General features: G+C 40.8%; 2 protein-coding genes across 4 annotated transcripts; one reads left to right on the top strand and one right to left on the bottom strand.

The window, feature by feature from the left end:
* Positions 1 to 10,894: 10,894 nt before the first annotated feature.
* Pate2 (prostate and testis expressed 2) lies at positions 10,895 to 22,283 on the bottom strand. 3 transcript variants are annotated; one of them, NM_001267781.1, is made up of 4 exons: positions 12,267 to 12,303; positions 12,129 to 12,152; positions 11,443 to 11,571; positions 11,018 to 11,154 (listed from the first exon to the last, which is right to left on the bottom strand). In NM_001267781.1, exons 1-4 carry the CDS (start codon positions 12,301 to 12,303, stop codon positions 11,018 to 11,020), a joined length of 327 nt encoding a protein of 108 aa, NP_001254710.1. The 3 variants fall into 3 exon arrangements, with proteins under 3 accessions (XP_063120780.1, XP_038936576.1, NP_001254710.1); XM_063264710.1 differs by lacking the exons at positions 12,129 to 12,152; positions 12,267 to 12,303 and adding an exon at positions 22,071 to 22,283 and having other exon boundaries at positions 10,895 to 11,154; XM_039080648.2 differs by having other exon boundaries at positions 10,895 to 11,154; positions 11,443 to 17,335.
* Positions 20,257 to 22,268, top strand: Pate3 (prostate and testis expressed 3). Its single transcript, NM_001256529.1, has 3 exons — positions 20,257 to 20,305; positions 21,596 to 21,718; positions 22,144 to 22,268. Exons 1-3 carry the CDS (start codon positions 20,257 to 20,259, stop codon positions 22,266 to 22,268), a joined length of 297 nt encoding a protein of 98 aa, NP_001243458.1.
* Positions 22,284 to 22,603: the final 320 nt, after the last annotated feature.

The raw sequence follows: 22,603 nt of genomic DNA, 5'->3' as shown, positions 1-22,603 counted from the left end.
GTCTCTGCCTCCCATCTTGCAAAGGGCTGGAATTACAGGTGTGTACCACTGCAGCTGGCTTTTATACATGTTCTGGGAACCAAGCTTAAGCCCTGAAGCTTGTATGTTAACTGTCTGCATTCTGAGCCAGGCCCCTGGCCCTGTGAGTGCTTTTTATACTTCTTTGTTGAAACCTGCTCCGTGATAGAAGATACACATTTTATGCACCTGTGGAATAGTTTCTTATATTTCTCAGGCTCTTTTTAATTAGCCTGGTGCTTTCTTATTTTATATGCTCTATCTGTTTCTAATAACATGTCCTTTGAAATTTTCTTATTAGTTATGCCTTAATAGTTATGGCATTTTTAGTCTTTTTTTTTTTTTGTTTTTCCATGTAACATTTATTTTAATCTAAAGGCTGAAGCATAGTAGCCAAGTTTCCCCTGAAGCAAAATTTCATAACCAAGTTATAAATGCTTGAAAATAGCAAGTCACAATGGAAACCCTGTCACGCTCTTAATTATACCGTCAGCAGATGCAATGTTAAAATATACATATAAATGTTCCTTTTACAATCCTATGATTAGTCATGTAGATAGAATTAACTTCTAACATCTGACCTACCTTTTGCAACTCTGAGAGGAATAATTATTCTAGGTTCCAGATCAAAATAGGTTCTTTTCAGTCAAGAGCCTAGAAATATTTTTTTTCATTTTTTTTTTTTATTAACTTGAGTATTTCTTATATACATTTCGAGTGTTATTCCCTTTCCCGGTTTCCGGGCAAACATCCCCCTCCCCCCTCCCCTTCCTTATGGGTGTTCCCCTCCCAACCCTCCCCACATTGCCGCCCTCCCCCCATAGACTAGTTCACTGGGGGTTCAGTCTTAGCAGGACCCAGGGCTTCCCCTTCCACTGGTGCTCTTACTAGGATATTCATTGCTACCTATGGGGTCAGAGTCCAGGGTCAGTCCATGTATAGTCTTTAGGTAGTGGCTTAGTCCCTGGAAGCTCTGGTTGCTTGGCATTGTTGTACTTTTGGGGTCTCGAGCCCCTTCAAGCTCTTCCAGTTCTTTCTCTGATTCCTTCAATAGGGGACCTATTCTCAGTTCAGTGGTTTGCTGCTGGCATTCGCCTCTATATTTGCTGTATTCTGGCTGTGTCTCTCAGGAGCGATCTACATCCGGCTCCTGTCGGTCTGCACTTCTTTGTTTCATCCATCTTGTCTAATTGGGTGGCTGTATATGTATGGGCCACATGTGGGGCAGGCTCTGAATGGGTGTTCCTTCAGTCTCTGTTTTAATCTTTGCCTCTCCCTTCCCTGCCAAGGGTATTCTTTTTCCTCATTTAAAGAAGGAGTGAAGCATTCACATTTTGATCATCCGTCTTGAGTTTCGTTTGTTCTAGAGATCTAGGGTAATTCAAGCATTTGGGCTAATAGCCACTTATCAATGAGTGCATACCATGTATGTCTTTCTGTGATTGGGTTAGTTCACTCAGGATGATATTTTCCAGTTCCAACCATTTGCCTACGAATTTCATAAACTCGTTGTTTTTGATAGCTGAGTAATATTCCATTGTGTAGATGTACCACATTTTCTGTATCCATTCCTCTGTTGAAGGGCATCTGGGTTCTTTCCATTTTCTGGCTATTATAAATAAGGCTGCGATGAACATGGTGGAGCACGTGTCTCTTTTATATGTTGAGGCATCTTTTGGGTATATGCCCAAGAGAGGTATAGCTGGATCCTCAGGCAGTTCAATGTCCAATTTTCTGAGGAACCTCCAGACTGATTTCCAGAATGGTTTTACCAGTCTGCAATCCCACCAACAATGGAGGAGTGTTCCTCTTTCTCCACATCCTCGCCAGCATCTGCTGTCACCTGAGTTTTTGATCTTAGCCAATCGCACTGGTGTGAGGTGAAATCTCAGGGTTGTTTTGATTTGCATTTCCCTTATGACTAAAGATGTTGAACATTTCTTTAGGTGTTTCTCAGCCATTCGGCATTCCTCAGCTGTGAATTCTTTGTTTAGCTCTGAACCCCATTTTTTAATAGGGTTATTTGTTTCCCTGCGGTCTAACTTCTTGAGTTCTTTGTATATTTTGGATATAAGGCCTCTATCTGTTGTAGGATTGGTAAAGATCTTTTCCCAATCTGTTGGTTGCCGTTTTGTCCTAACCACAGTGTCCTTTGCCTTACAGAAGCTTTGCAGTTTTATGAGATCCCATTTGTCGATTCTTGATCTTAGAGCATGAGCCATTGGTGTTTTGTTCAGGAAATTTTTTCCAGTGCCCATGTGTTCCAGATGCTTCCCTAGTTTTTCTTCTATTAGTTTGAGTGTGTCTGGTTTGATGTGGAGGTCCTTGATCCACTTGGACTTAAGCTTTGTACAGGGTGATAAGCATGGATCGATCTGCATTCTTCTACATGTTGACCTCCAGTTGAACCAGCACCATTTGCTGAAAATGCTATCTTTTTTCCATTTGATGGTTTTGGCTCCTTTGTCAAAAATCAAGTGACCATAGGTGTGTGGGTTCATTTCTGGGTCTTCAATTCTATTCCATTGGTCTATCTGTCTGTCTCTGTACCAATACCATGCAGTTTTTATCACTATTGCTCTGTAATACTGCTTGAGTTCAGGGATAGTGATTCCCCCTGAAGTTCTTTTATTGTTGAGGATAGCTTTAGCTATCCTGGGTTTTTTGTTATTCCAGATGAATTTGCAAATTGTTCTGTCTAACTCTTTGAAGAATTGGATTGGTATTTTGATGGGGATTGCATTGAATCTGTAGATTGCTTTTGGTAAAATGGCCATTTTTACTATATTAATCCTGCCAATCCATGAGCATGGGAGATCTTTCCATCTTCTGAGGTCTTCTTCAATTTCTTTCCTCAGTGTCTTGAAGTTCTTATTGTACAGATCTTTTACTTGCTTGGTTAAAGTCACACCGAGGTACTTTATATTATTTGGGTCTATTATGAAGGGTGTCGTTTCCCTAATTTCTTTCTCGGCTTGTTTCTCTTTTGTATAGAGGAAGGCAACTGATTTATTTGAGTTAATTTTATACCCAGCCACTTTGCTGAAGTTGTTTATCAGCTTTAGTAGTTCTCTGGTGGAACTTTTGGGATCACTTAAATATACTATCATGTCATCTGCAAATAGTGATATTTTGACCTCTTCTTTTCCGATCTGTATCCCTTTGACCTCCTTTTGTTGTCTGATTGCTCTGGCTAGAACTTCAAGAACTATATTGAATAAGTAGGGAGAGAGTGGGCAGCCTTGTCTAGTACCTGATTTTAGTGGGATTGCTTCAAGTTTCTCTCCATTTAGTTTAATGTTAGCAAGTGGTTTGCTGTATATGGCTTTTACTATGTTTAGGTATGGGCCTTGAATTCCTATTCTTTCCAGGACTTTTATCATGAAGGGGTGTTGAATTTTGTCAAATGCTTTCTCAGCATCTAATGAAATGATCATGTGGTTCTGTTCTTTCAGTTTGTTTATATGATGGATCACGTTGATGGTTTTCCGTATATTAAACCATCCCTGCATGCCTGGGATGAAGCCTACTTGATCATGGTGGATGATTGTTTTGATGTGCTCTTGAATTCGGTTTGCCAGAATTTTATTGAGTATTTTTGCGTCGATATTCATAAGGGAAATTGGTCTGAAGTTCTCTTTCTTTGTTGTGTCTTTGTGTGGTTTAGGTATAAGAGTAATTGTGGCTTCGTAGAAGGAATTCGGTAGGGCTCCATCTGTTTCAATTTTGTGGAATAGTTTGGATAATATTGGTATGAGGTCTTCTATGAAGGTTTGATAGAATTCTGCACTAAACCCATCTGGACCTGGGCTCTTTTTGGTTGGGAGACCTTTAATGACTGCTTCTATTTCCTTAGGAGTTATGGGGTTGTTTAACTGGTTTATCTGTTCCTGATTTAACCTCGATACCTGGTATCTGTCTAGGAAATTGTCCATTTCCTGAAGATTTTCAAATTTTGTTGAATATAGGTTTTTATAGTAAGATCTGATGATTTTTTGAATTTCCTCCGAATCTGTAGTTATGTCTCCCTTTTCATTTCTGATTTTGTTAATTTGGACACACTCTCTGTGTCCTCTCGTTAGTCTGGCTAAGGGTTTATCTATCTTGTTGATTTTCTCAAAGAACCAACTTTTGGTTCTGTTGATTCTTTCTATGGTCCTTTTTGTTTCTACTTGGTTGATTTCAGCTCTGAGTTTGATTATTTCCTGCCTTCTACTCCTCCTGGGTGTAATTGCTTCTTTTTGTTCTAGAGCTTTTAGGTGTGCTGTCAAGCTGCTGACATATGCTCTTTCCTGTTTCTTTCTGCAGGCACTCAGCGCTATGAGTTTTCCTCTTAGCACAGCTTTCATTGTGTCCCATAAGTTTGAGTATGTTGTATCTTCATTTTCATTAAATTCTAAAAAGTTTTTAATTTCTTTCTTTATTTCTTCCTTGACCAGGTTATCATTGAGTAGAGCATTGTTCAATTTCCACGTATATGTGGGCATTCTTCCCTTATTGTTATTGAAGACCAGTTTTAGGCTGTGGTGGTCCGATAGCACGCATGGGATTATTTCTATCTTTCTGTACCTGTTGAGGCCCGTTTTTTGACTAATTATATGGTCAATTTTGGAGAAAGTACCATGAGGAGCTGAGAAGAAGGTATATCCTTTTGCTTTAGGATAGAATGTTCTATAAATATCCGTTAAGTCCATTTGGCTCATGACTTCTCTTAGTCTGTCGACATCACTGTTTAATTTCTGTTTCCATGATCTGTCCATTGATGAGAGTGGGGTGTTGAAATCTCCCACTATTATTGTGTGAGGTGCAATGTGTGTTTTGAGCTTTAGTAAGGTTTCTTTTACGTATGTAGGTGCCCTTGTATTTGGGGCATAGATATTTAGGATTGAGAGTTCATCTTGGTTGATTTTTCCTTTGATGAATATGAAGTGTACTTCCTTATCTTTTTTGATGACTTTTAGTTGGAAATTGATTTTATTTGATATTAGAATGGCTACTCCAGCTTGCTTCTTCTGACCATTTGCTTGGAAAGTTGTTTTCCAGCCTTTCACTCTGAGGTAGTGTCTGTCTTTGTCTCTGAGGTGTGTTTCCTGTAGGCAGCAGAATGCAGGGTCCTCGTTGCGTATCCAGTTTGTTAATCTATGTCTTTTTATTGGGGAGTTGAGGCCATTGATATTGAGAGATATTAAGGAATAGTGATTATTGCTTCCCGTTATATTCATATTTGGATGTGAGGTTATGTTTGTGTGCTTTCATTCTCTTTGTTTTGTTGCCAAGACGATTAGTTTCTTGCTTCTTCTAGGGTATAGCTTGCCTCCTTATGTTGGGCTTTACCATTTATTATCCTTTGTAGTGCTGGATTTGTAGAAAGATATTGTGTAAATTTGGTTTTGTCATGGAATATCTTGGTTTCTCCATCAATGTTATTTGAGAGTTTTGCTGGATACAGTAACCTGGGCTGGCATTTGTGTTCTCTTAGGGTCTGTATAACATCAGTCCAGGATCTTCTGGCCTTCATAGTTTCTGGCGAGAAGTCTGGTGTGATTCTGATAGGTCTCCCTTTATATGTTACTTGACCTTTTTCCCTTACTGCTTTTAATATTCTTTCTTTATTTTGTGCGTTTGGTGTTTTGACAATTATGTGACGGGAGGTGTTTCTTTTCTGGTCCAATCTGTTTGGAGTTCTGTAGGCTTCTTGTATGTCTATGGGTATCTCTTTTTTTAGGTTAGGGAAGTTTTCTTCTATGATTTTGTTGAAGATATTTACTGGTCCTTTGAGCTGGTAGTCTTCACTCTCTTCTATACCTATTATCCTTAGGTTTGATCTTCTCATTGAGTCCTGGATTTCCTGTATGTTTTGGACCAGTAGCTTTTTCCGCTTTACATTATCTTTGACAGTTGAGTCAATGATTTCTATGGAATCTTCTGCTCCTGAGATTCTCTCTTCCATCTCTTGTATTCTGTTGGTGAAGCTTGTATCTACAGCTCCTTGTCTCTTCTTTTGGTTTTCTATATCCAGGGTTGTTTCCATGTGTTCTTTCTTGATTGCTTCTATTTCCATTTTTAATTCCTTCAACTGTTTGATTGTGTTTTCCTGGAATTCTTTCAGGGATTTTTGCGATTCCTCTCTGTAGGCTTTTACTTGTTTATTAATGTTTTCCTGTGCTTCCCTAAGTGTGTTCATTTCTTTCTTGAAGTCCTCCAGCATCATGATCAAATATGATTTTGAAACTAGATCTTGCTTTTCTGGTGTGTTTGGATATTCCATGTTTGTTTTGGTGGGAGAATTGGGCTCCGATGATGGCATGTAGTCTTGGTTTCTGTTGCTTGGGTTCCTGCGCTTGCCTCTCGCCATCAGATTATCTCTAGTGTTATTTTGTTCTGCTATTTCTGACAGTGGCTAGACTGTCCTATAAGCCTGTGTGTCAGGAGTGCTGTAGACCTGTTTTCCTCTCTTTCAGTCAGTTATGGGGACAGAGTGTTCTGCTTTCGGGCGTGTAGTTTTTCCTCTCTACAGGTCTTCAGCTGTTCCTGTGGGCCTGTGTCTTGAGTTCACCAGGCAGCTTTCTTGCAGCAGAAAATTTGGTCTTACCTGTGGTCCCGAGGCTCAGGTTCGCTCGTGGGGTGCTGCCCAGGGGCTCTCTGCAGCGGCAGCAACCAGGAAGACCTGTGCCGCCCCTTCCGGGAGCTTCAGTGCACCAGGGTTCCAGATGGTCTTTGGCTTTTTCCTCTGGAGTCCGAGATGTGTGTGCAGGGAGCAGTCTCTTCTGGTTTCCCAGGCTTGTCTGCCTCTCTGAAGGTTTAGCTCTCCCTCCCATGGGATTTGGGTGCAGAGAACTGTTTATCCAGTCTGTTTCCCTCAGGTTCCAGCGGTGTCTCAGGCAGGTGTCCTGCTGCTCCTGGGCCCTCCCCCTCGGGAGCCCAGAGGCCTTATACAGTTTCCTCTTGGGCCAGGGATGTGGGCAGGGGTGAGCAGTGTTGGTGGTCTCTTCCGCTCTGCAGCCTCAGGAGTGCCCACCTGACCAGGCGGTTGGTTCTCTCTCTCACCGGGTCTGGGAGTAGAGAGCTGCTGCGGGCCGGGATCCTCGGGTGTGGGACTTCCGGTAAACACAGAACGTGCCTGGTCCTAGAGAAATTCTGCTTCCGTGTGTCCCAAGCTCACCAGGCAGCTTTCTTGCAGCAGAAAATTTGGTCTTACCTGTGGTCCCGAGGCTCAGGTTCGCTCGTGGGGTGCTGCCCAGGGGCTCTCTGCAGCGGCAGCAACCAGGAAGACCTGTGCCGCCCCTTCCGGGAGCTTCAGTGCACCAGGGTTCCAGATGGTCTTTGGCTTTTTCCTCTGGAGTCCGAGATGTGTGTGCAGGGAGCAGTCTCTTCTGGTTTCCCAGGCTTGTCTGCCTCTCTGAAGGTTTAGCTCTCCCTCCCACGGGATTTGGGTGCAGAGAACTGTTTATCCGGTCTGTTTCCCTCAGGTTCCAGCGGTGTCTCCGCATTTTTAGTCTTTTAAGCTTCTTTTTTAACTGGAGGAGTTTTAATTATATCATTTCCCCCTTCCCTTTCCTCACTCCAAACCTGCCTATGCACACCCCTCCTTGCTGGATTTCAAATTCATGGCCCCTTTTCCTTTAATTATGGCTGTATACTTGTATGTATATGTGCATGTATGTGTATATACATGTATATGTGTGTGTTGGTACATGTAATGTTACTTGTCTGTGTGTTTTCAGAGCTCACCATTCAATACTGGATAACCAGTTGTGCTCTTCTATCTCTCCTCATTCCTTAGCAGCTGCAGTTCTTTGTCAAGGGTTGAGGTGTCCTAAGCTTTCTCCCTTATAAACTAGCACGTCTACTAGTGCTGTTCATGTTCAGGATATATTAAAGCAGTCATATTAGAAGGATTTGATGTATGTGGCTTCTGACATTTCAAGGAAACACAATCCCTCCACCCAACCCGACCCCAAATTTCCATATGGAGATTTAGATCCATGTATATCCATATATATTTATTAGTCCTCAAACTCATAAAATCCTTCTGCCTCTTCCATAATGATCCCTGTGCCTTAAGTGCAGGGGTTATGTTGTAGATATATTTACTGGGACTCTCCATGTTGTTTGGTTGTGATTTTCTGAACTGTCTTCATCTGTGACAAAAAGAAGTTCCTTTGATGGGGAGTGAGAGCTACACTTATCCAGTAGCTATGGTTGTTAAACAGTTTTTCAAGTATTTGTCAACCATTTGCATTTCTTCTGAATATGGTCTATTCAGTTAAAAACCCTACTTATTAATTGGTTGATATGGGTTTATTTATGTAGGTTTAATCTTTGAAATTTGTTTAATATACCCTAGATATTAATCTCATATCTGCTCTGTAGTTGGCAAATATTTCTCATTTTGTAGGCTGCTCCATAAATCTTTTGATTATTTCCTTTTCTATATAAAATCATCTTAATTTATCATTTATTTTTATCTTATATAATTTTTTGTATAAAATTTTATATAATTTATCATTATAGTACCATTTGATAACTCTTGGAATCATTCCCTCTCCTATTATAGTCCTCTTCAGAAATTTCTCATCTAGGTCTTTATCTTCAAGTTATGTTTTCTTATAGTATTTTCAGTATTTTAGACCTCAAAATTGGTGTTTGATCCATTTTACACTGAATTATATGCAAGCTGGAAGGAGTAAATCTATTTTCATTTTTTCAACATAGGAAAATATACTTCTCGCTGCACCATTGAAAGGGAAGTTTCCTCAATAATGGATGAGGTCTATACGTATCTTTCCATATAAGACCATATATTTGAATGTATTTAGAGACTGTGATGGCTTAGTAAAGTGATGGTGTAAAGTTTACCCTCCAATACTCATGACTTTATTAGCACTGATTGTTGGCTGGGTTTATCATAAGAGGCATGATTTCATCCTTGTGGATCAGGTCTTAAGTCTAAACAGAGAGTCCTTGGTGACTGCTAAGGTATGTGTGCCACTACTGAGTCCTTAAGGACATTGTTACAGATCATAGGTATCATAGCTGGATAGGACTATTGGTTGCTTCCCACTATTGAAAGCTGAAGTACTTGGTGTCTTCCTTCAGCAATAGGGTCTTACTTTACAGCTCTGGAACAACTAAGGACACTGGCTTATAATGTCTCTAGAACCCTTGAGACAGGATATTTTTGTTTCCCATGATTTTTTGATAGGGTTGAGGAATATTATATTAGCTAGGATTCTCTAAAGAAACAGAACTGATAGAATATTTGAATATATACATGCATTAATATACATATATGTATATATATACACAAAAAAATCTGACTTCTTTATATATTTTTAGATTACTAAACCACTCTGAAGCTTATTATCTTTGCATTTATTTTTCCTGTCTGGTTTTTTTCCACAAATTAAATTTGTGAATGAGAGATTCCAATTATATATATATATATGATATTTTATTTATTTACATTTCTAATGGTATCCCCTTTCATCGTTTCCCCTCTGCAAACTCCATATCCCACCCCCTCGCCCTGCTTCTATGAGGGTGCTCCTCCACCCATCTCACCATCCTACCATTTCCTTACACTGGGGAGCTGAGCCTTCACAGGACCAAAGACCTCTCCTCCTATTGAGCTGTCTATGACTCTGTCACCTGCCTTTAGGACCCTTTTCTCCTACTGCCTGCCTTGTCTAGCCTCTACAAGAGAGGGTGCACAAAGTCTTACTACGACTGCATAAGCCAAGGCTGGTTGATACACATTTTCTGAAGATAAATGGAGCAGGGAGGAGGAGTGAATGAGGGAAAGAAGGAAGAGAGACTGGAAGGGCAGGGACTACAGTTGGAATGTAAAGTAAATTAATAAAACCAATAAATAAATAAAATAAAATAAAACAGAAAAAGAAGTTGTCTAGATCAAATTGCCTTGTGGACAAGTCTGTGGGGAATAATCTTGATTATTCTTATTGGCCTAAGAGGGATCAGATTATTGTGGGTGGTACCATTTCAAGACAGTTGAACCCATATTGTATGAGGAAGCAAGCTAAGCATAAGCCTGTGACAAGCATTGTCCCTCCATAAGTCCTGTCTCCAGGTTCCTACCTTGAGTTCCTGCCCTGACCTCCATCCATGAAAGACTGTCATCTAGAAGTATAAACTAGTTAAACCCTTTCCTACTCTCAGTTGGTATTGGTCAAAGTGTTTTATCACAGCAACAGAAAGGAAACTAGTACATGATACCTCATTCTATCTTTATATATCCTGTTATCTTTAACTACTGAAGAAACCCATTTTTTTCTTCACTCCTATCTGAATATATTGAGTAGTCATTTTTGAATAAGGCCTGAACCCCTAATACAATCACTTGGTTGAACCAGAGCCTTAATAATACAAATCAGATCCACAGACAACAAACTGTCTCTACATCAATGACAATTTTCATATATTTCTAGTTTTATTGTTTAATCTCTTTCTACATTTCTCTCACCTGATATTTCCTCCATGAAATTTTGCCCCCCCTGCAAAGTCTCAGATCCTTAGCAAATTGGGAAGCTGGTACTAACTCTCTCTTACCTTCAGAATCCATAAATACCGTGCCAGGAAGTCTCAGAGTTAGTCTAAAGAAAATGCCCAACTCAGAACACTTGGTGCAGACCAACACAGAGTATATTTACAGATTTCCCTGTACAAAGGTGGGATGACATTTTGAGCCAAATTCTCGTGGGCTTGTACACGAGGTGATCAATTCTGGACCTACTCATGATGACCAGGACTGTCCACAGATCAAAATGCCCTGCTAGATATGACAAAAAGAATTAGCAAAGATTTGCTTAGAAATGAGGACAAACTCCCAGCCCAGTTTCTCATATGACTGATTCTCTTTTCATGGACAAATGCCTTTCCCATTTATTGTTAGTTAGTGGGGAGAGTAAATACAAACTTTGGGGAAAAGGGAGTTGGTAGTAAGTTGAAGAATGATACCATACCCATAATAAATTCAGAACTAGAGTCCCATTGGGAGGTTGCAATAGCTACTGTGCTTGCAACAAATTAGCTCTGTCCTCCTTTCAAAACTCAGGAAGTTGATGTCCTCACAGTTGGTCATACATGACAGTCTTGAATAATGATACATGCTCTGCCCTGAGAAAGTGAAAGAGGAAAGAACTTTGAAGAATTTATTGCTCACTCTCATGTTTCTGGTAACAACCTATCCTCAAAATTCCATAATTTCCTGTACTCCATAACTGATGAGAGACCCCCGCCCCTCCATCACTCAGTGCTATGTTAAGGAAAGATCCATCTCTGCAGTCTTTGCAAGACTGCTCATCTGCATCAACTCCACTCTCCCACTCATCCTAAGAGTGAAAGGCCCTGCTGTTTAGAAGGGAAGGTCTGGTTAGCTGCCCATCATCCCATTCCCCACGTTACCTCTGTTCGTGAGTATGTAAAAGTTCTCAGCAGCACAGGACTGTCTATGCTTCAGTGTGCAGGATCTCATGAGTCCGTAGCATAACCCAAGATGATATTTCTTACATTTATAACACATTGTTCCAAGATCTACTAGACACAGAAAGAAGTACTTAGTGAATGCAGTCTGGAGAAAACGTCTGCAATTAGAGCTTTCTCTGTAAGTTACTATTGATCTGTGGGTCATAACATTCCCAGAATAGAGCTCTTACAATAATCTTGAGAGAGAAAGGTTTTCTTTTGGGTTACTGTTTGGTTTCGTTTTTTGAGATAAGATCTCTCTATGTATCCCTGGCTGGTCTGGAACTTAAAGAGATCCATCCACCTGCCTTTGTCTCCTAAGTGCTGGGATTGTAAAAGAGAAGCTTATAGACATAAACCAAATGTATACCATTTGAGGAGGCCAGGGTTCCTGTAGAATGTACCCAAAGAATTCACATAAGCACCTTGTATAGACTGAATTTTTGCCATGAGTATTTGTAATAGTTAAAAGGAAACAAAGGTAATTACGATTCCTTATTAATGGCCATAGAATAAATATGCCAGGAGAACACTGGATTCTCAGGATTTGGCAGTAAATGGAAGGGAGGTTTACTCCTGAAGGTGTCACAAATGAACCAAAGACTTTATGCCAGCCATGATCGTACCTTTTTCAGGTTCATTAAGGACACCTGGGAAGAGAAGGAAAAGCAGTTTCCTTTGTTACAATCTCAGACAGCCAGTTTGGAAACCCCTCCTTCCCCAGCATTGGGCCACTCTTGAGTACCTTTATCACCAGGACTTACCCCAATACTGGCAGAACAAACAGACTATCACCAGCATGAACAGAGCAAACATAGTGCAAGCCTTGTCTTCAACAGCTTCCTGAGGAAGGCACTGGCTCTTTTCTCACTTGAAAGGAAACGGTGACCTGTCCTTGGGCTATTCATCTAAATTACATCATAAATTTTTCAGAACAACAGTACTTCCAGTTCCCAGGATCAAGACATCGTGTTTGACTCCCTCAGGATATATTCCTAAATCCTAATTGATCACATTGGTTCCTATTTCCAGGATGCAGGTCTTGTCGAACTTGGAGTTGTTCTTTAGAGATCCCTTTGTCCCATCCTCAAAGGAGAATGACAGCAAAGCTCATCCATTCCCCCCATTGATTTCCCTGCACCTTCACACATTTTTCTCTATATGCCTTCACCATGATCTAAGCCATCATTAGATTGACCAATGAACAGCTTTAATTTTTTTTTTGCTTCCTTATTTCTACCCTTGCCTCTTCATGGTGAGTTCTCCAGGTAGAAACCAGAGAACTGTTTATAAGTCACAGGTGCCACACTGTGAATTCAAAACCTCCAATAACTTCTCAGCATAATGTAGGAAAAAATTCAAAACCTTTGAGCTGACAGAGCATTCCTTAGGGAAAATAAGTACTAGCTGCCTCTCCAATGTCTTCCCCTGCCAATTTCATCTTACTGGCTTAGGTACCAATTCAGATGCTGCCTGGCCAAATACAAGAGCACTCTGGAAAATGACACCTCTGGCTTCCATCCTATCTCACCACCTGACCTTGTATATCTGTTCCTTCCTTACCTGTTTCACAAGGACAAAGTAAACATTTTCTTTAGTGTCTGTCATTTTTCTATAGGGTCTGTCACACCCTATAGCTTAGAGTTTTGAATATAAAAAATATCCAATAAATATTTGTGAGTTGAATGAATGGTAGCCTTGCCACATCTACTTTTGTATTAATAGCTCATTTGTCACAGAACAATAAGGTTTATCAGATTTTTTTTCTTTTATTTGTAAGATTATATAATTATACCATTTCTCCCTTCCATGGGGTCCAGACAGGGAGATAGCCTGAGATGACCATCATTCCAATGCCATGTAGGCCTGAAGGGGCAGACCATGGCTGAGATGACCCCTACCCTGTGCCATAATGCACAAGCAGGGCACAGCACACCTGAGACCACTCCTGAGATGACCCCAGACACTCAGGAACCTGAGGCACAAGAAATGAAGAGAAAGAAACAGAAAGATGTGGACACAATGAAGGGAGGAAGAACTGGAAATTTGAGGGTAGTGATGACTGATGTGAGTAGCCAGTGATGCCACCTGGGACCATGGTGGAGTCCTGATAAATGCTAACACATGGACCACTTTTGGGGCTGTGACCCTACAGCCACAGGGGTCTGTTACCACCAAAGGCCAGACAGATGTCGCTGGTCTCACTGCCCCTTGGGGACATGTTAGTTTTTGAGGGCTGTTCAGAACAGGCCCCACCCTTCACCTGGGCATTGTAGGGGAGCTGGCCCTGGAGGTGTGAGAGTAAGAGAACTGACCAACCCCAAGCCAGCAGCAGTACTCAGGAGAGAGGGCCCCACACATTTGGGAGTTGGGCTGAGCCATCCCTGAGGGTATGAGCATGGGAGACCTGTCCCTGCTACTCATCTCCTGGATGGTGGCATAGACAAGGGAGACATACTCTCCTCTCTCCTTCCCCCATATGTGTGTGTATATTTCTGTATGTGTGTGTGTGTGTGTGTGTGTGTGTGTGTGTGTGTGTGTGTGTGTGTGTCTGCTGTGGGATGGTACTGGCAAGGGAGAGATTCTCCTTCTCCCTTTTGCCCCAGGCTAATGAGAGCAGAAAAGTTGGCCCTGAGAGATGGCCACAGGATAATGGGAATGGAAGAGCTGGGTTGTCCCTGTCCCTCACCTGCTGAAGCTTGGGACACTTGGGACACACTGCTCACTTTGGAGAATGGGCCCTGCATACCACCTGGGCAGCACAGTAGTGCCCCTGAAGTTGGGGGCATGGGTAAACAGACCCAAGGGTGTGAATGTGGGCCTGCAACCTGTCCGCTGTGTTACTTGAAGAGAAAATAAAGTGGTTTATGAAGACTATTGACAGTATTTCAGAAACAACTTTCCAAGTTTTTTTGGAATGGAGTTATTTTATTAAGAGAAAAACATTAGAGAGAATTGCCCAAGAGTCAAGAAAGGCTGGCATGCGGCAGTAGTGGGCAAGAGCTTTGCCCAGGGAATCTTCCTGACAACTCTCTGTACTCTTTTCTGACCTCTGCCCCAGGTTTTCTGTTAAAAGAGGTGGTGCTCTTTAGTGTTCTGCCAGGAACATGAAATGGCCAGGAGACAAACAGACTGTTGTGGGAGCAATGAGGAAGGGCAGAAGGAGTCTTCATTTTCTTAGGGTTATCTGTTTAACCCTGTGCATAAGCATGCTAAAGAGAGACTCAATCGTTGTCTCAGTTGGTAAGTCCAGGAACTACAACGCCTAGCTGTATCCCTCCCTGGATTAGAGCAATCATTCGTGAAGTTAGGGGTACATCTTGAAACAGGAGCAATCACCTTTGGAGAAACAGTCAATGCCCTCAAGCAATAAGTTCTTAGATCATCCCAGATGAACTGTGCAATGATCAAGCCTGCCTAGTTAAACAATTTAAATGTGCTTTCTATTTAAAGATAAAATTCATGTCAGTACCACAAATATAGACCTGGTGCCATCAAACTTCTCTCTGGTTACTTCAACCAACATGGTTACATCTGCCTTCTCTCTGCTCTTTGACATTACATGAGTAAAATTTAAAATCATTCTAAAAATTATACCCACACACATATACAGACATGTACACACCACATCTATGTGTGCTTTCAATAACAGCTTTGGCATTTTTAGATTTCCACTGATGCTTAGCCTATTAGCTGTCAGAGCCAGTGATTTTGCCCAGAAACTTTAATTATACACTATTTACCAGAAATAATTTGGGCTAATTTGACAATTTCACTTACATGGCCATTCATTTAAAAGCCAACTTATTACCATGCAACAATATAAAAACATAAATACATGTAAATAATACATAGGGAGTTTTTTTTCATTTTTTCTTTTATCAAAAACAGATTCTTTTCCCATACCATATATCCTGATTATAGTCTCCCCTACCTCTACTCCTTCCAGTTTCTCCCCATATCAGATCCACTTCCTTTCTGTCTTTCATTAGAAAAGAACAGGTTTCCAAGCGCTAACCACCAAATATGACAAAGCAAAAATATAATAAGATAAAAGCAAAACTAATCCCATCTAAGAGGGACAAGGCAAACCAATAGGAGTCCTACAAACAGGAACAAGAATCAGAGAGTCACTTGTTCACACATCAGGAGTCTCATAAAAATCCTAAGCTAAAAGCTGTATTAGATATGCAAAGAGCCTTATGGAGACCAGGGTAGGCCCTGTGCTTGCTCCTTCAGTCTTTGTGAGTTCATATTCACTTGTTAATTGATTCACAGGGCCTTGTCTTCCATTCCTCAGACTCTTACATTCCTTCTGCCTCCTCTTCAATGGGGTCCTCTGAGCACTGAGGGAAGGGATGTAATGTACACATCCCGTTTAGACTCTCCACATAATGCCTGGCCGTGGGTATCTACATTTGTTCCTATCTGCTACCTAAAAAAGCTTGTCTATGACTGAATAAGGCATTGAGCTTACAGTCTTTAATTGCCAGTCTTTAATTTAGACTGTTGATCTGATTTTCTTCATATCCTTAACTAATCCTTACTCTGACATCTGCACTTCCAAAGACAGGACTCATAATACAAAGTAGAAATTTTGGATCTTAGACATCATGCCTAGGGTGATCATAGAAATTTAAACAGGCTGGGAAGGTAGCAATAGCTTTTTTCTTAAATTGCATTCTTTTCTTTAGTTTCAAACTAGCTAAGAGAATAATCTTGAAAAAGCAGTGTCTTGGAAGAGGAGAAGACAAGTAACTTAATGTCACAAGTGAAATTTAAAATCATCCGAAAATAATTACTGTCACACACATACACACACATGTGCATACCACACATAAATGTGCTCTCACATACCTGAATTCAGGCCTGCCCAAAGTGGTAATTTTATCACACAATAAAAATGTTAAAAATGTAAAACTAAGGATTGGCTACAAATTTTATTACTGTTATTTTCAAGAATTCTAGAGCAAGGCTGAGTTCTAACAATGTCAAAAACACAATGATTGCATGAAAACTATTACCATAAACACATATGATACCAGTACTAAACAAAAACATACTTTTAGTAGAAAAGACATAGAATGTTCAAATATCTATATATTTGAGAGATAAGAAAGGCCCAGAGGCTGCCAAAGGCTCAAGGGATGAAATTCGGTGCATGGATTCAGTCAACCTCTTTCCTGAAATTGGGAATAATCTTCCACCCTTCAGTAAGATTCCCATTATCAAGCTTAGAATAAGGCCAGACAATGTTACAATAAAATATTAGACCCATTTTTCCTTTAAAGTGAAATTTATTTCAATTTTTGAGGATGCATTGTGGTGAATTTAATTTCCTAGAGTGAGTTACAAGACTGTAATCAGGATAGCATTCCTCTTGCCTACATGCATAGTCCTCCAGAAGACTGACAGGTTGGGGTATGTCCCTGTTCTGTTGCCCTACAAAATGTCCTCAATGAACCAATCGTATCCTAGCAGAGTTTTATAAAACACTGGTTTGCACTTTCAACTCTCCTAAGATCTCTTCATCGACAAAAAAAGATCCATGCTCTGCTGAGTCATAGAAAATGCTCAAGGGTCACCAAAATGCCCACTGATAAAGTAAAGGCTCACCCACCAAGCCTTATGGATGAAAAGAACTGACTTCTGCAAGTTCTCATCTGACTGGAATACTTGCGCTGTGTTGCACATGCACACACATACACACACACACACACACACACACACACACACACACACACACACGAAAAAATCTGTACAAAAATGTAATAAAATATTTTAAAAGAAACTTTTCGAACTTTCTGGTATTTCTCCTAAAACTGCATGCCTCGCAATCTGATAATCTTGTTTTTCCTTCCTCCCTCCCTCCCTCTCTCCCTTCCTTCTTTCTTTTTCCCCTTCCTTTACTTGGGTGGTGAGGATCATTTTGGGTCCTTTGTACATCTAAGAAAGCATGGTTTCCTTGAGCTACATCCCTAGATCTGAATTTTCTAGGAATGGTAGGATTTTGATGTGAAGTCCAGGCTAGCCTAGAACTCATGGCTCTCCTGTTTCTGCCTCTGCAGTCCTGGGACTATGATATGTATATCACCATGCCCAGAAGACTTATATCTTTAAATGAATAAACTTCTCCTATACATAAGGAATATTTGCAAAAAATTGCTTCAGTATAAAATGCATCTGGTACTTCCATCCAAAACACTGTCAGCTGACTGATTTAGGAGACAGGGCGGTGAGATTGGTCATATGGGACCCATAGCTGACTTATCATTCATAAAAACAGACCTCAACACAACAGGACAGAATGGAGTCAGATCAATGATGGGCAGAGTGATCCTTTGACCAAGACTACTCAACAATACACCTTTCTTACCTCTGATTAAACCTCATTTAATCCAAACCTCACTTTAGAACCCTGAAGATGAGCCTGGGGATGATAGTGGATCATCTTTCTAATGTGGCCATATAAATCTCTGCCTATACCATCACTTTGTCTCTTTAATAGAAATGTTGAATCTATCTTGTCAGAGGTATCATGGACCGGGCTCTGACTCTAATAGATCTAGTGGGGTGACATAAACTGAATGGTCTCTATTCTAAAAAGACAGACTTCTGACATGGGAAACCCAGGACAAGAATCAGAAGTTCTAGGTTGAAGGTCCATTTTGGTCACAGACTCTGTGTCCTTCTTTCTCTTTCTCTGACCTATCTCTTACCCATAAGGATAGGCCAGGTAAGTTTGGCTACCTTGTTAATTGTTGTCTCACATGGAACAGTGCATGTATGTTGCATGCATGAGCATGTCTCAATGAGTATTGAACAGTGGTTGTGAAAAGTGAATTAGAGACTTATTATAAGTACTAGTACTATTAGTCACCAAGTATGTGACCATGAAAATGATGCTGGATTTCACCAAGCCTTATTTCCTCCTCTGGAGACAGGACAAGGATGGCCATACCATAATAATAGTGCACCCAGCATGTGGTACCCACAGTTTCGACACCCAATCACACATAGAAAGTTTCAAGAAAAAAAATTAGCTTTCCTTGTCATGATTAGCTAAGCCATGCAGCAAGATAAAAGCAGCCTACAGAAATGAAGCAACACTAAATAGTTTATCCCTCAATCTGACATATTCAACTATTGAAACAACAAACCCCAAGAAACTGGAATCCACCTCCCCTTGAGATCTCATGCTGGGTGAAGAAGGCTGAAGCCTGATGCCATCTTGAAGGGAGAATTTGTTTCCCAGGAAAAAGACTCCACACAGTTCATCAGAACTTGTCTGACCACTTTGCTGAATGGAAGCTGAAGCCTACAGAATAAGGGATCACTATTAGATGGGGCCAGTCTTAACCGGAACTGTCTAGACGGACATATCCCTGACTCTCTATTTAAAATTTAATCTCACTTTAAGATCCCAAAAATGGACTGGAGACAATCACTGGATCTCCTTGTCCCTCTCCCCAATGTAACTCAATTGAGTTGACCTCAATCTTTCTACTTTTTACAATTAGTTTGGCTGTTTGACTTCTAGAGGAGGAGTGGTCAAAGCTGGCTCTTTGAGGTACAGACTGTGAGCCCAAGTTCAGTAAAAATACCTATTCACATAGAATTTATCTTATATTATAATACAAGTGATATATCATGAGGTTCTATAACTAACCTAAATATGATTTAAACTATATAGGAAATATGCATAAGCTGTATGCAAACACTACATAATTTTACACATTGAACACCATAGATTTGGGTATCTGTGGAGGTTTCTGAAGCAAATCTCCTCTTGATACTGGGGGACAACTATGATTAATGTGATAAAGACTATATTGTAAAAAGCTAACAGGGTGGAAACATAAACAGTTACTCATTATCATTATCGTCTTTTGTTAGCATGGGAATACTAGGGTACCTTTTAGAGCAATGGACCCTTTCTTGACTCTTGAGTTGGCTTAGCCCAGTAAGCTAGAATCCTGGGGACTTGCCTGTCACTTCCATGTAATTAACTTACAAATTTGAAGAATGGAATTTTCAGGCCAGACAGAATGACTTTTACAAAGAGGTATTTTTTTATCGCGAAAGGAAAAAAGCAGAGTTCCTGAACAGTAGGAGGGGTGCTCTGGAGGAGGATACCATGAGCCTCACTCTCTTGGGATTGACAAGGTTTGCCTAGACAGCAGAATGGGATGAGGGTGAGCTGGTCAGTCCAGTTTCCATTCAGCTGCCCAGGTGCTTCTGAGTTTCAGTCATTTACTCAATATTGTTTCCAAGGAAGGAGCATTCCTTTACAGGACACGTGACAACTAAGATCTGGGCACTCTCTGCTTTTTGCCATCCCTGGCTTCTGTCTCTGACAGAATCAGAGAGCTTTTGGCTTAAACCCTTTCACACACACCTAGACTCGAGCAAATTCAAGGCTATCCACAAGCTCAAAGACATGTCCAGTTTGAGACAAAAAAAAAAAATCTCTGCATTTTAGAGTCTTTTTACCCTAAAACAGTCTAGTCAAATTTAGGCTCCAGATCTCAAGACTATGGAGACCACAGCCAATAAACTCAACCTCTCAAGCTAAGCCTTGTGAGACTGACTCCCCTTAGGCATGAATAATCATCAACTTTTGCTGGAGGAGAAAGCTTGTCCCTGGAGCCCAGCAGACTGGGTCTTTGTTAGCTTTCCTGTGGAAGGATTAGCTGTCAGACTTGTGCTTGCAGCCCTTCCTAGCTTTGCTCCACACAATACATCTGGGTCCAAATGAACAGGCACTTCTTGCTGCTCGTCTCCCTCTTCTGCCTCATTGTGGGTGAGTTCCAGAGGCTCCTCCCTGAGGAGTGAGCTTCAGTGTCAGGAACAAGAGAACTGGAGGGGAATCTTCACACGTAGAGCCATGTCCATGTGGACTGAGCTTTGACCACATTTGGGAGGGGATGAGAGGAGATGGCCTTCAAGATGTTCTCTGTGCCTTCTGTTTCAACTTCTTTGTCTTTTCTAGCACTCCACCACATCCCTCTAAGTGCATAGGCCTTTATTTTGTTACCCTTTCTGCCACTGCCAAACCTCATAATATAAATGCCTAGAAAGATTTACCTTAAGATACTTATTCTGTTCACAAATCTAAGTTGCTGAAAGAGCTGGTTATTGGATAATTTTGTAATGTGTTTTAGTCCTAGACTTTGGATTCTGATAGCCGTTTCAAGGACCTTGCTACAGGTTGTTTAGGGAAGAAATTATGTACTCCCTGGAAACTAGTCCCGTCACTTTTCTAAATACTCTTAATTTGTCAAATAGAGACAAAATCTTCTTCAAGATTTATAAGATCAGATTACACTGTATTAAGTCAAATACAATTCAAAACAACATAACACCAATAAGATAAGATGGTCAATAAATGATACATCTTAATCTTAGCACTACAGAGAGATTTTTTTTCCTGTGTGTGTGTGTGTGTGTGTGTGTGTGTGTACATGTGTGACATGTACATTGTACATGTCATATCACACATGTAACCAGAGGACCACTTTTAGAAATAATTTCTCTCCTTCCACCATGGGGGTCTTGGCTCAGGTCAGTAAGTCTTGAGAGCAAGCAAATTTAGCTAAGCTAAGTGACCTGTTTCTGGAAAGAGATTGTTTTGTTTTCTTTTGTTTTGAACCTATATTTCAATTGTTCACTCTTCCATAACCTCCTGAAGGTATTACTCATTGACCAGTTTTTAAGTTGGATAAATAAACTATGTAGAGGTCAATTCTTTACACAAAGTAAGGGCTAGAGAGATAGCTCAGTTGATAAAGTACTTGCTGCCCAAGTGTGAGGACCCGAGTTTGATCCCCAGAACTCATCTAAACAAACCTAGATGTTGCAGTATGTGCTTATAACTCCCAGTGCTAGGAAGGCAGAGACAGGCAGATCCTTGGAGCTCACTGGTCAGACAACTCAGCATCACTAAAGGCAAAAGAGTAGATGAAAGGTTCAGTTGTCAGCTAGCTCTTTATCTGCCTACCCACCCTTGGAAGATCCCTTCACCCAGCTTTGCTATCTGTCTACAAATTCCAAATCCATGTCCTCAAGCGGAGCTGTGTGCTCTCTCATACAGAAGCAACAACACTGAAGTGTACAACATGCCACCTCCGCACACAGTCAGACCATTGCAGAAGAGGCTTTGGTGTTTGCCTTGCTCAGAAGCACGAAACATGCATGAGCTTGAGGATCTACTCCAGTAAGTGTCAGGGTTGGGTGCAGTCATGTGAAGCATGGGCAACTTCTTAAAAAGGGCTATGGCAGAATTGCGTCTCTGACCCAGGCCATACTACACTGAGCATGGAGGGCACAGTCTTATGAGATAGGCAGAAGAGACGTGGCAGGATGAGAACAGCCAAACAGATTTTTACTTTGATGATACCAAAGCGCTGTTTTCCTCACTTTCTAGCAGGAGAAGGAATAAAGCACATGTATAGATTTGAGCTGTCAGAGGCTACCCAGAAGCTAACAAGTGAACCCTATAACTTTCCAGCAATTTCTTCATGGGTGCTCTTGGGAAGGAGAAGCTGGGAAGTCATCCATAAACCTACCTGGTTAAGGCAATGAGTGTTCTGCCTTGGATACTGAGATCACTGCCTTACCACTGCTTCTTTCTTATTGTAGATGGCTCTCTCCAGACCTCATACATGGTGTGTCAGAGATTCTGCAAGAATTTGGCATACAACTTCAACAATCGAACTTATATTCATAAATGTTGCAACTATGATTTTTGTAACTTCAGACTTTAAGATACTCCCCCCAACCTCATTCTAGAAGGTCCCACATGTTTTTCTTCTTTTACACTCTGTTTATCCTGCCTTTCCACCCTGTATACATCGAGGATGCTCCTGCTCTATCCCCATCATTCATCCTGATTCCTTTAATTTGGATCTCAAGTTGAGCAAGCGATGATGGTTTTGAACAATAGATTTCTCCTACTACTAGAATTGGCATCTAAAAGACCTGTTCCAAGAAACTCTGACCAGTAAGTAAGATGTGAATTGGAATGGCTCTCACACTCTTCTTTAGCTTAGTTAGTTGAGGTGGACCAGAAAGAGTTCAGTGGAAAATTCACAAATATTTT

This window comes from Rattus norvegicus, chromosome 8, assembly GCF_036323735.1.
Source record: "Rattus norvegicus strain BN/NHsdMcwi chromosome 8, GRCr8, whole genome shotgun sequence".
Classification (NCBI taxonomy): domain Eukaryota; kingdom Metazoa; phylum Chordata; class Mammalia; order Rodentia; family Muridae; genus Rattus; species Rattus norvegicus.
The sequence above is the reverse complement of the archived record's forward strand: the minus strand, read 5'-3'. Positions and strand labels throughout refer to the sequence as shown.